General features: G+C 37.2%; 2 protein-coding genes across 2 annotated transcripts; one reads left to right on the forward strand and one right to left on the reverse strand.

Moving 5' to 3' along the window:
- The first annotated feature begins 255 nt into the window (after nucleotides 1-255).
- LOC119520510 (olfactory receptor 7A5-like) lies at nucleotides 256-1,185 on the forward strand. Its single transcript, XM_037818416.1, has one exon. It carries the CDS (start codon nucleotides 256-258, stop codon nucleotides 1,183-1,185), a length of 930 nt encoding a protein of 309 aa, XP_037674344.1.
- Nucleotides 1,186-12,192: 11,007 nt separating this feature from the next.
- On the reverse strand, nucleotides 12,193-13,113 carry LOC119520511 (olfactory receptor 7A10-like). The gene has a single exon (XM_037818417.1). It carries the CDS (start codon nucleotides 13,111-13,113, stop codon nucleotides 12,193-12,195), a length of 921 nt encoding a protein of 306 aa, XP_037674345.1.
- Nucleotides 13,114-13,267: the final 154 nt, after the last annotated feature.

Raw genomic sequence — 13,267 nt, forward strand, 5'->3', positions numbered from 1 at the left:
TTGTCTAGCCAGTGCCTGCAGCACAGCCAGATGGACTGAATTTCTCATAAAAACCTTAGAATGCATGATGGCTTGGGGCATGTTTTGAGAGTTGGACAGTAATTCCTAATCAGAAAAGGCACTCTCTGTTTAGGATAGATAAACAAATCCAGAAATGAATTTCCTAGCTTCAAAATATAAATTATAGAGAGATTAGCAATGGTTGTTTGAAAATTACTCATCTTATTTCTCTTTTTGGGTAATCACATCAAGCACATGGAACCAGGAAATGTTACACAAATTTCAGAATTTCTCCTTTGGGGATTTTCAGAAGACCCAGAATTACAACCCTTCCTCTTTGGGCTGTTTCTGTCCATGTACCTAGTCACCGTCTTTGGGAACCTGCTCATCATCCTGGCCACCATCACTGACTCCCACCTCCACACGCCCATGTACTTCTTCCTTTCCAACCTGTCTTTTTCTGATATCTGTTTATCCTCCACCACTGTCCCAAAGATGCTTGTGAACATCCAGATGCAGAGGAGGGTCATAACCTATGCAGGCTGCCTCACCCAGATGTACTTTTTCTTACTCTTTGGAGGGTTGGACAACTTCCTTCTGACTGTGATGGCCTATGACCGCTTCATGGCCATCTGTCACCCTCTGCATTACACAGTCATCATGAACCCACAGCTCTGTGTCCTGCTGGTTCTGTTGTCCTGGACTGTGAGTGCCCTGCATTCCTTATTACACAGCTTAATGGTGTTACACCTGTCCTTTTGTACACATTTGGAGATCCCTCACTTTTTCTGTGACCTTGATCAGATCATCCAACTTGCCTGTACTGACACCTTCCTCAATGACATAGTGACATATTTTGCAGCTGGGCTGCTGGGTTTTGGTCCCTTCACTGGAATAATTTATTCTTATTCCAAGATTTTTTCTTCTGTGCATGTAATCTCATCAGTTCAGGGGAAGTATAAAGCATTTTCCACCTGTGTGTCTCACCTCTCTGTTGTCTTCTTATTTTATTGTACCATCCTCGGAGTGTATCTTAGTTCTACTGCATCACCAAATGCACATGCAAATGCAACTGCCTCCGTGATGTACACCATGATCACGCCCATGCTGAACCCCTTCATCTACAGTTTGAGGAATAAAGAAATGAAAGGGGCTCTGAAAAAAGTCTTGGGAGGGAAGATATGAAAGAGTCATTTGTTATGGGGCAGAGGAAGTGCTTGTGATTGCAAGACTCAAAGACTGAGAGTCAGAAATTGTGATTCTCTGATCAGTTCATGGAGAAAGAACCTTCCCTACATTCAGATATGGCCTTAAATCTGATGAAGCAAACTTTAAATCATGCATTTTAAAAACAGAAAAGAATTGCGTTTGATGATTAACAGCTATCATTGAAGTAACATATCCTGGTGTACCTAAGCAATGGAATTTATACATTGAGGTGCAGGACTGGGTTGCATGTTTTGCACAATTTTACAATTTTAGTTGATGATATATGTGAATATTTCCATTTCTATAACAAAATATCTGCCCTTTCTATACATTTTGTCCTAAACATTCAAGGGTATGTGAGTGAAAAATCTACATATTTACTATATCATCCATTGTGTAATCTCCTTACCTTCCTTTTGCATTAAGAATAACATTTTAAAAATTTTAATGCATTTTTAATTATGAACTTTAACATACATACATAACAGTGATAACTTGCAAGGTATGATTTAAACAGTTATTTAGAAAACAAACTTCAAAGACTGTCATGGGTTTTGTGCAATATAATATATATACATAGAAGTGATAACTTTCCAAGTGCAACCTAACAGGCAGTCAGAGAGCAAATTTCAAAGAATATTATGGGTTAACAGTTCCACAGTTTCAGTTATGTCCTTATTGTGAATATAACAAATATGCAAAAAGGTAGTAATTTTCAAAGTAGTTATATAGGAAATTTCCAAAAATCTTATGAGTTACAGTATGATAGTTTCAGTTATTTCCTTATTGTGAGATATAACATATATGCAAAAAGGTGATAACTTTCAAACTTCAATTTAACAAGTAGCTATAGGGCAAATTTCAAAGAATGTTATGGGTTACAGTTCTACCATTTCAGTTCTTTCCTTCTAGCTATTCTAATACCACAGCAACCAAGAAGAAGAAAATTAGATAGAGATTCAGTTTTCATAATCCTTCATTAAATTCCATGTTGTCTGTTGCTTCCCCTTCCTCTAGTTTAATCACTTTCCTGATCTTCAGGGATGTCTAGGCAGTGACCACCCTAAATTGTTCATACATATTTTTTAACATTGCATGATATTTTATTCAAAGAAATCCAGTTTACTTTTGAAAGAAAACATATTTTAATGTACCCAAGTGAATATAAACATTGATAGTTTAAAATGTAAATGAACTTTTGTTTCCCATATTTGTTTTTCATACAAAGACACCATATTCAGAGAAAAAATAAATGAAAAATAGCAAATTACAAAGGAAGCCTTGGAATTGATTGTATCTTTTGGATGATTGTATGGTATGTGAATAAATTTTAATCAAAAAAAGAAGCCTTAGAATTCCTTTCAAATGTTAAATTTGATTGTAAATGAACAGGCAATAAATTATGTCCTATATTGTGTTATGCACTAGAATTTTTACTTAATTTCTCTTCATCAGAAGCAAGTCTAGTCCTGAAATTTTCTTTTTTGGGAGTTTTTTGATGAGTGATTCAATCTCTTTACTTATGTTGGTCTGTTAACGTCTTCTATTTACTCTGGAGTCAATGTTGCTGTTCATGCTTTTTGAGCAAGTTGTCCATTTCATTTAAGTTGTCTAGTTTGTTAGCATATAGTTGCTCATAGTAACCTTTCATTCTCTCCTTTATTTCTGTGGGGTCCGTTGTTATGCACTCCCTCCCATTTCTGATTTTATTTATTTGCATCCTCTCTCATTTTTTCTTTGCCAGCCTAGCTAAGGGACCATTGATATTATTGATTTTCTTAAAGAACCAACTTCTGGTTTAGGTGATTCTATCTATTGTTTCCATGTTCTCAACTGCATTTTTTTTGCTCTGATCTTTGTTATTTCTTTCCTTCTGTTTGCTTTGGTGTTAGTTTGCTGTTCTTTTTCTAGTTTCTCCAGGTGAACAGTTAAGACCTCAATGTTTGCTCTTTATTCTTTTTTAATATAGGCATTTAGGGCAATAATTTCCCTCTCAGTAGTCTGCAGCATCTCATATGTTTTGGTATGTTGTGTTCAAACTTTCATTTGCCTCAAGTTTAATGGTGTGCTGTTTAGCCTCCATATATTTGTGAATTTTCCATTGCAATGGATGGAGGTGGTCTAAAGGTACACTGACTAATGAATGGAAGGGCACACTGTGGTGTATTCATATGACAGAATATTGAGCAGCTGCAGGAAGGAATGAAGTCATGTGGCATGTAACTAGGTGAATGAAACTTGAGGACACTACATGGCATGAAATAAGCTAGAAAAAAAGGTCAAACATCATATGATCTCACTGATAAAAACTAACATGAATGAACAAACTCTGAGAATTCAGTGTGAGAACATAGGTAATTAGAGATAGAGAGTGGAAAGAGATTGGGCAATCAATGATTAAGGAATACAGAATGTTCAAATAAGGCTCATTGTAAAGGATCCTAGATTGTAGGCTCTTACAGTAGTCACATCTATTTCTGAGTTTTAACTGTTATTTCTAAATTCTGAGATGCTGTGCTCTTTGTGTGAAAGCTGGTAGTTCCCTCAAACATTGGGTAACTGTGTGACACCTGAGGCTTAGAGTTAGAGTTTGCAGCTCTGAAAATCAGCATTACTCCATACAGCAGCTGTTAAAGTAGCCATCAACTCTGTTCTACAGCTTTCAGAGATCCAGCATGTGAACTTTGCAAGCAGACCTTCAGTTATCCATGTGTAACTCAATACAGAATCTCTTGTTTTCAGTTGGATCTTGGTGCCTCACTTGAATCATCTTGCAGGGGATCCCACTAGTGTCATGTGGACAGGGCCCAAGTATCCTAGAGGGGTGGATGCCATCTCCAGTGGGTCCCACAGGAACAAAGTGCTTGTCCTTCCTCTAACTTATTCATACAGAAAAGGGGTGTTGACATTAGGGGGCAAGGGGACACATCTGCTTGATGTTCTTGAAGAGGCTATTGTCTCTAGGTTTTGGGACTTAGCTGGCATAGGAGCTCTCTGGAGGACTTAAGTTTCTGAAGAATAAACTTAGTGAGTGAAACTTTTATAGAGTCTCAAATGGGAATCTGGATATTCTTTAGGGCTTTGGGGACTGCTGTTGACTTGGTCTTATCATACTGTGGCCATTTGGCATGTCTAGCTGAAGCTTGCATAGGAGTAACCTCCAGGACAGCCTCTTGACTCTGTTTGAAATCTATTAGCCACTGAAACCCTACTTTGTTGCCTTTCTTTTCCGCCTTTTGGTCAAAAAGGCATTCTCAATTCATGTATGCCAGGGTCAGGCCCATTCATGGAATCTGTGTCCTATATTGTCAGGGAGACTCACTCACCTTGGGGATCCTGTTCCACATGGGGGGAGGGTGATGCATTTATTTGCAAAGTTGGGCTTAGAGAAAGTCCACATTTGAACAAAAAAAGAGGTTCTCTGAAGGTGACTCCTAGGCATAATTACACGTGGGCTTTGCCTCCCCTTTACAACCATAAGTTTCATAAGAGCAAGCCTCAAGATTGAGGGCTTCATTTATAAAGCAGAGAGTTTCAAGGTTTACACAGCATATGTTCTGTAGACAATAATCCATCCCTATCTCACATTACATCACTTAGTTGTACAATCCTCATCACTCTCCATTTTAAACAATTCTCATGACCCAAAACTCTCCATAGCTCTTTTCAGCCCTTAATTATTTGTCCCTAGTATTTCTGCCATACTAGTAAGGTATTCCTATTAATCATAGTCCCTAGTATGCAACAGATGGATGTTTCCTATATACCATTCTGTTGTTAACTCTCTGTACCAGTGTCATACCTTAGAAGTATTTCATGCAAGCACCTATCTATATTTGTAGTGCTGATCTCTGGGATATATGCCTTTAAGTAACCACTTTCAATCCTGAGAATGACTTTTTAAAAAATACATTACTCAGAAAAGCATATTATAAATATTCAGCTTACTGAATTTTTTCAAAATGAGTACGCTATAAAATGAGAACCCTAGAAATTTCAATGTTTGCTTTTTTCTAGGCACCTTCCCCATTTTTAGAAAACCTCCATCCTGATGCCAACTTTTAGCTTAATTGTGAAAATGTGTGCAATTAATATAAATTTGTGCAATTTATAAAAATCAGCTGATGAGGAAGAGAACCTGTATTACTTAAGGTTCTCAAGGGAAACAGAACCAACAGGATGCAAATTTTGGAACACTTGGAAGTATTGGAGTTTCCACTCCAGGATCCCCAAAGAATTAAGCATCAATCCACAGGTGACAGAACTTGAAGTCTAAGGGAGAATGCCCTGGTGATTTTCTGACTTCTGTCAGATACATGGCTCCATTTCCCTTCCAATTTCTCCCTTCTAGAATTGCAATGTCTATCTTCTCCCTCTCCCACCACTTAGTTTGGAAGCAGAGAATCTGTTTCCCGGTTCCACATGTCCGCAGATGGTGAGGAATTTTCACTCAGGATGGAGTATACTCATAGCTGATTTTATGAGTCTTTCTACTTAGAATTATTAGTGAAATGACTTAAAGCTTTAGGGATATGGTGATGGGGTGAATGCATTTTTTTAAACTTTTAAGAAGACCACTTGTGCCAGTTTGTATATATTATGTCCCCCAGAAAAAGGCATATTCTTTACTGCAATCTTGTGGGGGGTAGATGTGTTAGTGTTGATTTGACTGGAATCCTTTGATTGTTTCCATGGAGACATGACTGAATCAACTGTGAGTGAAATGTTTGATTGGATAATTTCCATGGAGGTGTTACCCCACCCATTCAGTGTGGGGTTAATTTGATCACTAGAGTTGTATAAAGGAATTCAGACAGAAGGACCTCAGAGCAACTAAGAGTGGCACTTTGAATAGAAGCTGCATCTTACAGAGATGTTTTCGAGATGGCCTTTGAAAGAAAACTTTTGCTACAGAGAAGTAAGAGAGGAAAAATGGCCCAAGAGCAACATTTTGAAGAATGTACAGGAGCTGAGGGAAGAACTGGATCACAACCCAGGATCAGCAGGTGCCAGCCATGTGCCTTGCCAGCTAACAGAGGTTTTTGGACACCATCAACCATCCTTCAGTGAAGGTACCCTATTGTTGGTCACTTTATGGCCTTAAGACTGTAACCATGTAACCAAATAAACCCCATTTATAAAAACCAATCCATTTCTGATATTTTGCATAACAGCAGCATTAGCAAACCAGAACATCACTTTATTAAAGCCTTGGGAAATTCTGATCATGGCACCTCTAGATCAAACTGTGTTGGAGGATAGGAGGGTTACAATGATCCTTGAGAAACATCCAACCAGGGCTGGATGTAAACAAGATTTGGGGTTTGAGTCATTTCTATAAATATGGAGACTTAAGGCAAAGGAAGAAGCACTTTGCTTTCCTTAGACCTCCAAATACAGAGGTATTTTGGAGAAGATGCCAGTTCTTTTGTTGGGTAAATGTCAAATTTGGAGCATTTGGTCTTTCATAGCAAGTCTGGGATCAGGGCACTGGCTCACTTGTGAGGCTGAGAAAATTTAGTCACCCTGTGTAACACCACCAGAGAGGAAGATGTTCAGTTAGGCAGATTTGGAATTTCCCATTCTTGGTCTTCCTTGTCTTTCTCTTCCTTTTGTCTCCACCATGTGGGTGTTTCTGCACTTTTCAGATTCCAGCAGCATTCACAGTGGGTGGGTGTCCAGCTTTAGTCTCCAGCTTCCCTTTGGGAGGTGAAGACATGGTGTGACTGGGTGTCAGAGGGGCTGGGTTGGTGCAGTTCCTGGGCAGGAAGGAGTGGGAATGGGAGTGCAAGGTGGGACCCATGGAGAGAGGCTTCTGGGGTGCAGGCCAGCAAGCCGGAGTGTGGCCTGCCTTGGGTAAATGTATTTTGCAATAAGGAAGAACACATCATTTTGGGGATCCAGAGTGAAGACTGTGGTAGACTGAATTATGTACAACCTCAAAAGACATGTTATTACACTTAATACTTGTTCCTGTGGGCGTGAACCCATTTGTAAATAGGAACCTTTGAACATATATTATAAGCTAAGGTGTGGTCTCATTTGTGAACATAATTTTTTAATTTTTAATTTTAATTTTTTAAACGTTATCAAAAATTAGAAAGCATTTTAAAGAAAACATAACAAAGGAATAAGAAAAAGAATAGCCTAAAATAAATACATTGCTTCCAACATTTTCCTATAGTACCCCAGGAAAATAGGCAAACCATGTTCATTCCCAAGCATTCCCGTAACATTAAGTTTACCCTCAATATCTCACCTGTTCTTATTAGATTATCATTCCCCTTCATGACTTGCTGTCTTTCTCTAGGTCCCTTACATTCAACAATATAAGACACTTATTTTACATTTTTCACAGAGTGTGCCTTAATAGTAACATACAATATCTCTCTTTTTGTGCCTGGCTTATTTCACTCAGCATTATGTCTTCAAGGTTCATCCATGTTGTCATATATTTCATGAATTTGTTCCTTCTTACTGCTGTGTAGTATTCCATTGTGTGTATATACCACATTTTGTTTACCCATTCATCCATTGGAGGACGTTTGGATTGTTTCCGTTTCTTGGCAACAATGTGAATAATGCTGCTTTGAACATTGGTGTGCAAATACCTGTTTGTGTCACTGCTTTCAGATCTTCTGGGTATACATTGAAAAGTGAAATTGCTGGATTGTAGGATAGCTCAATATCTATTTTCTAAGGAACTGCCAAACTGTCCTTCAGAGTGGCTGTACCATTATACAGTCCCACCAGAAATGAATAAGAGTTCCAATTTCTCCACATACTGTCCAGCATTTAGTTTCCTGTTTGTTTAATGGCAGCCATTCTAATTGGTGTGAGATGAAATCTCATTGTGGTCTTGATTTACAGCTCCCTAATAGCTAGTGAAGATGAACATGTTTTTCCTGCATTTTAGCCATTTGTATTTGCTCTTCAGAGAAATGTCTTTTCATATCTTGTCACCATTTTATAATTGGGCTCTTTGTACTATTGTCATTGAGTTGTAGGGGTTCTTTATATATGCAAGATATCAGTCTTTTATCAGATACATGGTTTCCAAATATTTTCTCCCATTTAGTTGGCTGCCTCTTCACCTTTTTGACAAACTCCTTTGAGATATAGAAGCATTTAAATTTGAGAAGTTTCCACTTATCTATTTTTTTCTTTCATTGCTTGTGCTTTGGGTGTAAGGTCTGAGAAGTGACTTACTAATACAAGGTCTTGAAGATGATTCCCTATATTATCTTCTAGAGGTTAATGTACTGTCTCTTATATTGAAATATTTGATCCACTCTGAGTTAATTTTTGTGTAGGGTGTGAGGGAGGGGTCTTCTTTCTTTCTTTGGATCTGGATATCCAGTTCTCCCAGCCCCATTTGTTGAAGAGACTGTTATGTCCCCATTCAGTGGTGGTGCAGCCTTATCAAAATCAGTCACATGTATATCTGGGGGTCTATTTCCATATTCTCAATTCAATTCCATTGGTCAATATGTCTATCTTTGTGCCAATACCATGCTGTTTTGACTACTGTGGCTTTACAGTAAACTTCAAAGTCAGGAAGTGTAAGTCCTCCCACTGTGTTTTTCTTTTTTAGAAGTCTCTGTAACTTTTTAAGAAATTCCTTTGAGGTCCAGAAGCTTTTAATTCTGAGAAATTCCATTTATCTATTTTAATTCATTGCTTGTGTTTTAGGTGTAAGGTCTAAGAAGCGATCACCTAATACTAGGTCTTGAAGATGTTTCCCTACATTAACTTCTGGAGCTTTATGGTGCAGTCTCTCATATTAAGATCTTTGATCCATGCTGAATTAATTTTTGTATAAGGTGTGAGGCAGGGGTCCTCTTTCATTCCTTTAGATATAGATATCCAATTCTGCCAGCCCCATATTTTGAATAACATTTGAATGTTATATCCCAATTCAGAGGATTTGGGGGCCTTATCAAAAATCAGTTGACTGTAGATCTGGGAGTCTATTTCTGAGTTCTCAATTTGATTCTATTGATAAATATGTCTGTCTTTATACTAATACCATGCTGTTTTAAGTACTGTGACTTTATAATAGCCTATAAAGCCAGGCAGTGTAAGTCCTAAGACTTCACTTTCATTTTTGGAATATTTTTAGCAATTTGAGGCATCTTTCCCTTCCAAATAAATTTGTTAATTAGCTTTTCCAAGTCTGAAAAGTAGGTTGCTGGAATTTTGATTGGAATTGTATTGAATCTGTAGAGGAATTTGGGTAGATTGACATGTTAACAACATTTAGCTTTCTGATCCATGAACATGGAATATTTTTCCATCTCTTTAGATCCTCTTCTATTTCTTTTAGTAAATTTATGTAATTTTCCGTGTAGAGGTCTTTTACATCCTTGGTTTAGTTGATTCATAGGTATTTGATTTTTTTTTTTTTTAGTTGCCATTGAGAATGGAATCTTTTTCTCAAGTGTCTCTTTAGTTAGGTGATTTCCATTGTATAGGAATACTGAATTATTTGCATTAATCTTGTATCCTGCCACTTTGCTAAATTTGTTTATTAGCTCAAGTAGCTGTGTCATCAGTTTCTCAGGGTTTTCCAAATATAAGATCCTATCATCCGCAAATAATGGCAGTTTTACTTCTTCCTTTCCAACTTGGAGGCCTTTAATTTCTTTGTCTTTCCAGATTGCTCTTGTTAACACTTCCTCCACAATGTTGAATAACAGTGGTGACAGTGGGCATTATTGTCTCTTTCCTGAACTTAGAGGGAAGGCTCTCAGCCCCTTGCCATTGAGTAATATGTTGGCTGTGGGTTTTTCATATCTGCCCTTTATCACATTGAGGAAGTTTCCCTCAATTCCTACCTTTTGAAGTGTTTTTATCAAAAAAAGATGCTGTATTTTGTTGAATGCTTTTTCTGTATCTATTGAGAAGATCATTTGATTTTTCCCTTTTGATTTGTTAATGTCCTGTGTTACAGTGGTTGATTTTCTTATGTCAAAACATCCTTGCATGCCTGGAATGAACCCCACTTGGTCACGGTGTATGATTTTTTAAATGTGTCTTTGGATTCAATTTGCAAGAATTTTGTTGAGAATTTTTGCATCCATACTCATGAGAGAGATTGTCCTGTAGTTTACCTTTCTTATAGCAACTTTATCAGGTTTTGGTAGTAGATTGATGTTGGCTTCATAAAATGAATTAGGTAGTGTTCAATTTTCTTCAATTTTTTGAAAGAGTTTAAGTAAGATTGGTGTCAGTTCTTTTTTGGAATGTCTGGTAAAATTCCACTTTAAAGCCATCTGGGTCTGTGCTGTTATTTGTAGGAAGATTTTTAATGACTTCCAGTTACTTGAAAGAAATGCTTCTAGGTTCTTCAACTATGTGGAGATTTCATGAATACTAAATTTCTTCTCAAAACTCTTTAAGATAATTTTTTCTGAAAAGGTCTATCTGCTTAAAGAAAATAAGCCATGCTGGTAAACTATTTGAAACCAGAGCTTTTTGCAAGAACTGAGATCTTCCAGGATAGGAATCTGAGGATTGTTACATCAGCTTGTTGGGTATGAGAATAACAATGATGCTATTTATTTCTTTTGGATAAATGTTTACCACTAATTTATGTAAAACATTGTCAAATCTGTTTCACAGTATATTTTTTTATACTCATCCCTAAAGAAAGTGCTGAGAGAAGATTTTGCAAACTTCCTGATTTATATGATAAAATATTCTTTTGAGATACATAATTTGATAAATGTGGAGTGAGGTACATCTTACAATTGCTCTCAAGAGATTTTAAAAAAATGACCAGTGGGTGATTTTTAATTCTCAGATTATGGCACAATCAAAAACAAGACATTTTCCATGATCGCATGAATCAAGTCACTTTTGTCTGTAAATTACAGTTCTGATGTTGGTGTGACTCAAAAGCAGAGTCTGATCCTGTGGATTAATACATTGCAAAGTAAAATGAATTCAGATCTGTGCCAAAGAATATGAAGTGAATAAAAAGATACAACAAAGTCACTTATTTTTTTTTTACAAAACTGGACATTAGCTGTAAGCAATTTCTAAACCCAAAGTACCACTCTGGTTTCCCAAGCAACGAGATGCCTCTGGGATCAGCTGATGAATGAAGCATTAGCCTTATTCTCCCTCACAAAGAACAGAGTATATCTACATAAAATCCTGATTTTGTTTCCTAATATCTGGGATTAATATGTGAAAATGCATGCTGGCAATGTGAAAAATACACATGTGACATTTAAGGATATGCAAATGAGGACTATTATTATTGGATGTGTCAAGAGAAATTTCCTAAAAACGTTCCTGCCATGAAAATAATTTTAAAAGAGCAAATATACATTGCTGGAAGAATCATAGAGAGTAGTGACCCCATAAGCCATTGAAGAATCAGAGGATGTATTGTCTGTTATATCCTTACCCTACTTATGCTTGATCTGTGCAGAAAAATGTCATATATCATAGAGAAAATGTTGATTATTGAAACATAATTAGATGGTAAATACAGTTCATGATGTGATTGCTTTCTGGGGCTCATTAACAGAGACCCTATCAATGAAGATTCACTGTTTGATAAGGTTAATGATTTTCACCAAAAATGTAACACAAGAGCAGTTGATTTCATGTATCAGGGATTGCAATCACACCTTCATCCCTCCAGCACTTCATGTAATATTGTATATACCCCCTTACCTGCATTAAGTATTTTGCTACTCAAAATTCAGACAGCAGATTGCCATTAACACTGAAACAAAGGAATACAATGAAAGAAGTCAAATTATTTTTTAAAAAATAAATAGAAAAAGTGGGTGATTTTGATATATAAAAATTAAAGAGATAGGATTGTAGAAATTAGGTAAATAGAAGATTATCTTTTTATATACCATAAGAATATCTAGATTTCAATCACACAATATTTAACCTATGTTAATCATGAACAAATATCTAAACATGAAACAAAGGATATATTTATAGACAGAATATCTCTCAGCTGAGGAGATTTTTAAAGGCATGCTTTATGTCCTTGTTTCTAAGACTGTAGATAAAAGGGTTCAGCATGGGAGTGACCACCATGTACATCACTGAGGCTATTGCTCTTGCCCTTGAGTTTTGAGTAGCAGCAGAACTAAGATACACTCCAAGAACTGTACCATAAAACAGGGACACTGCAGAGAGGTGAGACCCACAAGTGGAAAATGCTTTAGACTTGCCTCCAGCTGAGGAAATTCTCAAAACAGAGGATACGATCTTACAGTAAGACAAAAGGATCCCAGAGAGTGGAATAATACCCACAAGTCCAGCTGCAAAATACATCAGTAGGTCATTGAGGAAGGTGTCAGAACAAGCAAGATGGATTACCTGATTAAGTTCACAGAAAATGTGAGGGATTTCTAAGTTGGTAGGAAAAGACAATTGCAAAAGCATTAAGCCATGTAAAAGAGCATGCAGAACACTCAATACCCAGGATGCCAGCAGCAGGAGGGCACAGCGCCGGGGGTTCATGATGACCATGTAATGAAGGGGGTGGCAGATGGCCATGAAGCGGTCATAGGCCATCACAGACAGGAGGAAGTTGTCTAATGTCACAAAAAGCATAGCAAAATATGTCTGGGTAAGACAGTTTATATATGTTATCATTTTGCTCCCTGTATGGATATTCACTAGCATCTTTGGGACAGTGGTGGAGGTGAAACAGATATCATTTAAGGACAGGTTAGAGAGGAAGAAGTACATGGGTGTGTGCAGGTGTGAGTCAGAGATGATGGCCAGGATGATGAGCAGGTTCCCAATGAAAGTGACCAGGTACATCATCAGGAACAGCCCAAAGAGGAGGGGCTGCACTTCTGCATCTTCTGAGAGTCCGAGGAGGATAAACTCTAAAACACGTGTTTTGTTTTCTAATTCCATGTAGCTGATGAAACTGCTGAAAAAAAGCCCAGAGCAATGCATATTTAGCCATGATCAGTGACCAGTTAATTAACACAAATGCTATCATTTGTATGGGAAACACATTAAATTAATGATTCCTTATTTTATGCCTACAGATCCAGGGCACTCTATC

Source organism: Choloepus didactylus, chromosome 25 (assembly GCF_015220235.1).
Source record: "Choloepus didactylus isolate mChoDid1 chromosome 25, mChoDid1.pri, whole genome shotgun sequence".
Taxonomy (NCBI): Eukaryota; Metazoa; Chordata; class Mammalia; order Pilosa; family Megalonychidae; genus Choloepus; species Choloepus didactylus.

Coding starts and splice junctions, on each gene's coding strand:
- LOC119520511 (XM_037818417.1), bottom strand. CDS start 13,113: ATGGAATTAGAAAACAAAACACGTGTTTTAGAGTTTATCCTCCTCGGA.
- LOC119520510 (XM_037818416.1), top strand. CDS start 256: ATGGAACCAGGAAATGTTACACAAATTTCAGAATTTCTCCTTTGGGGA.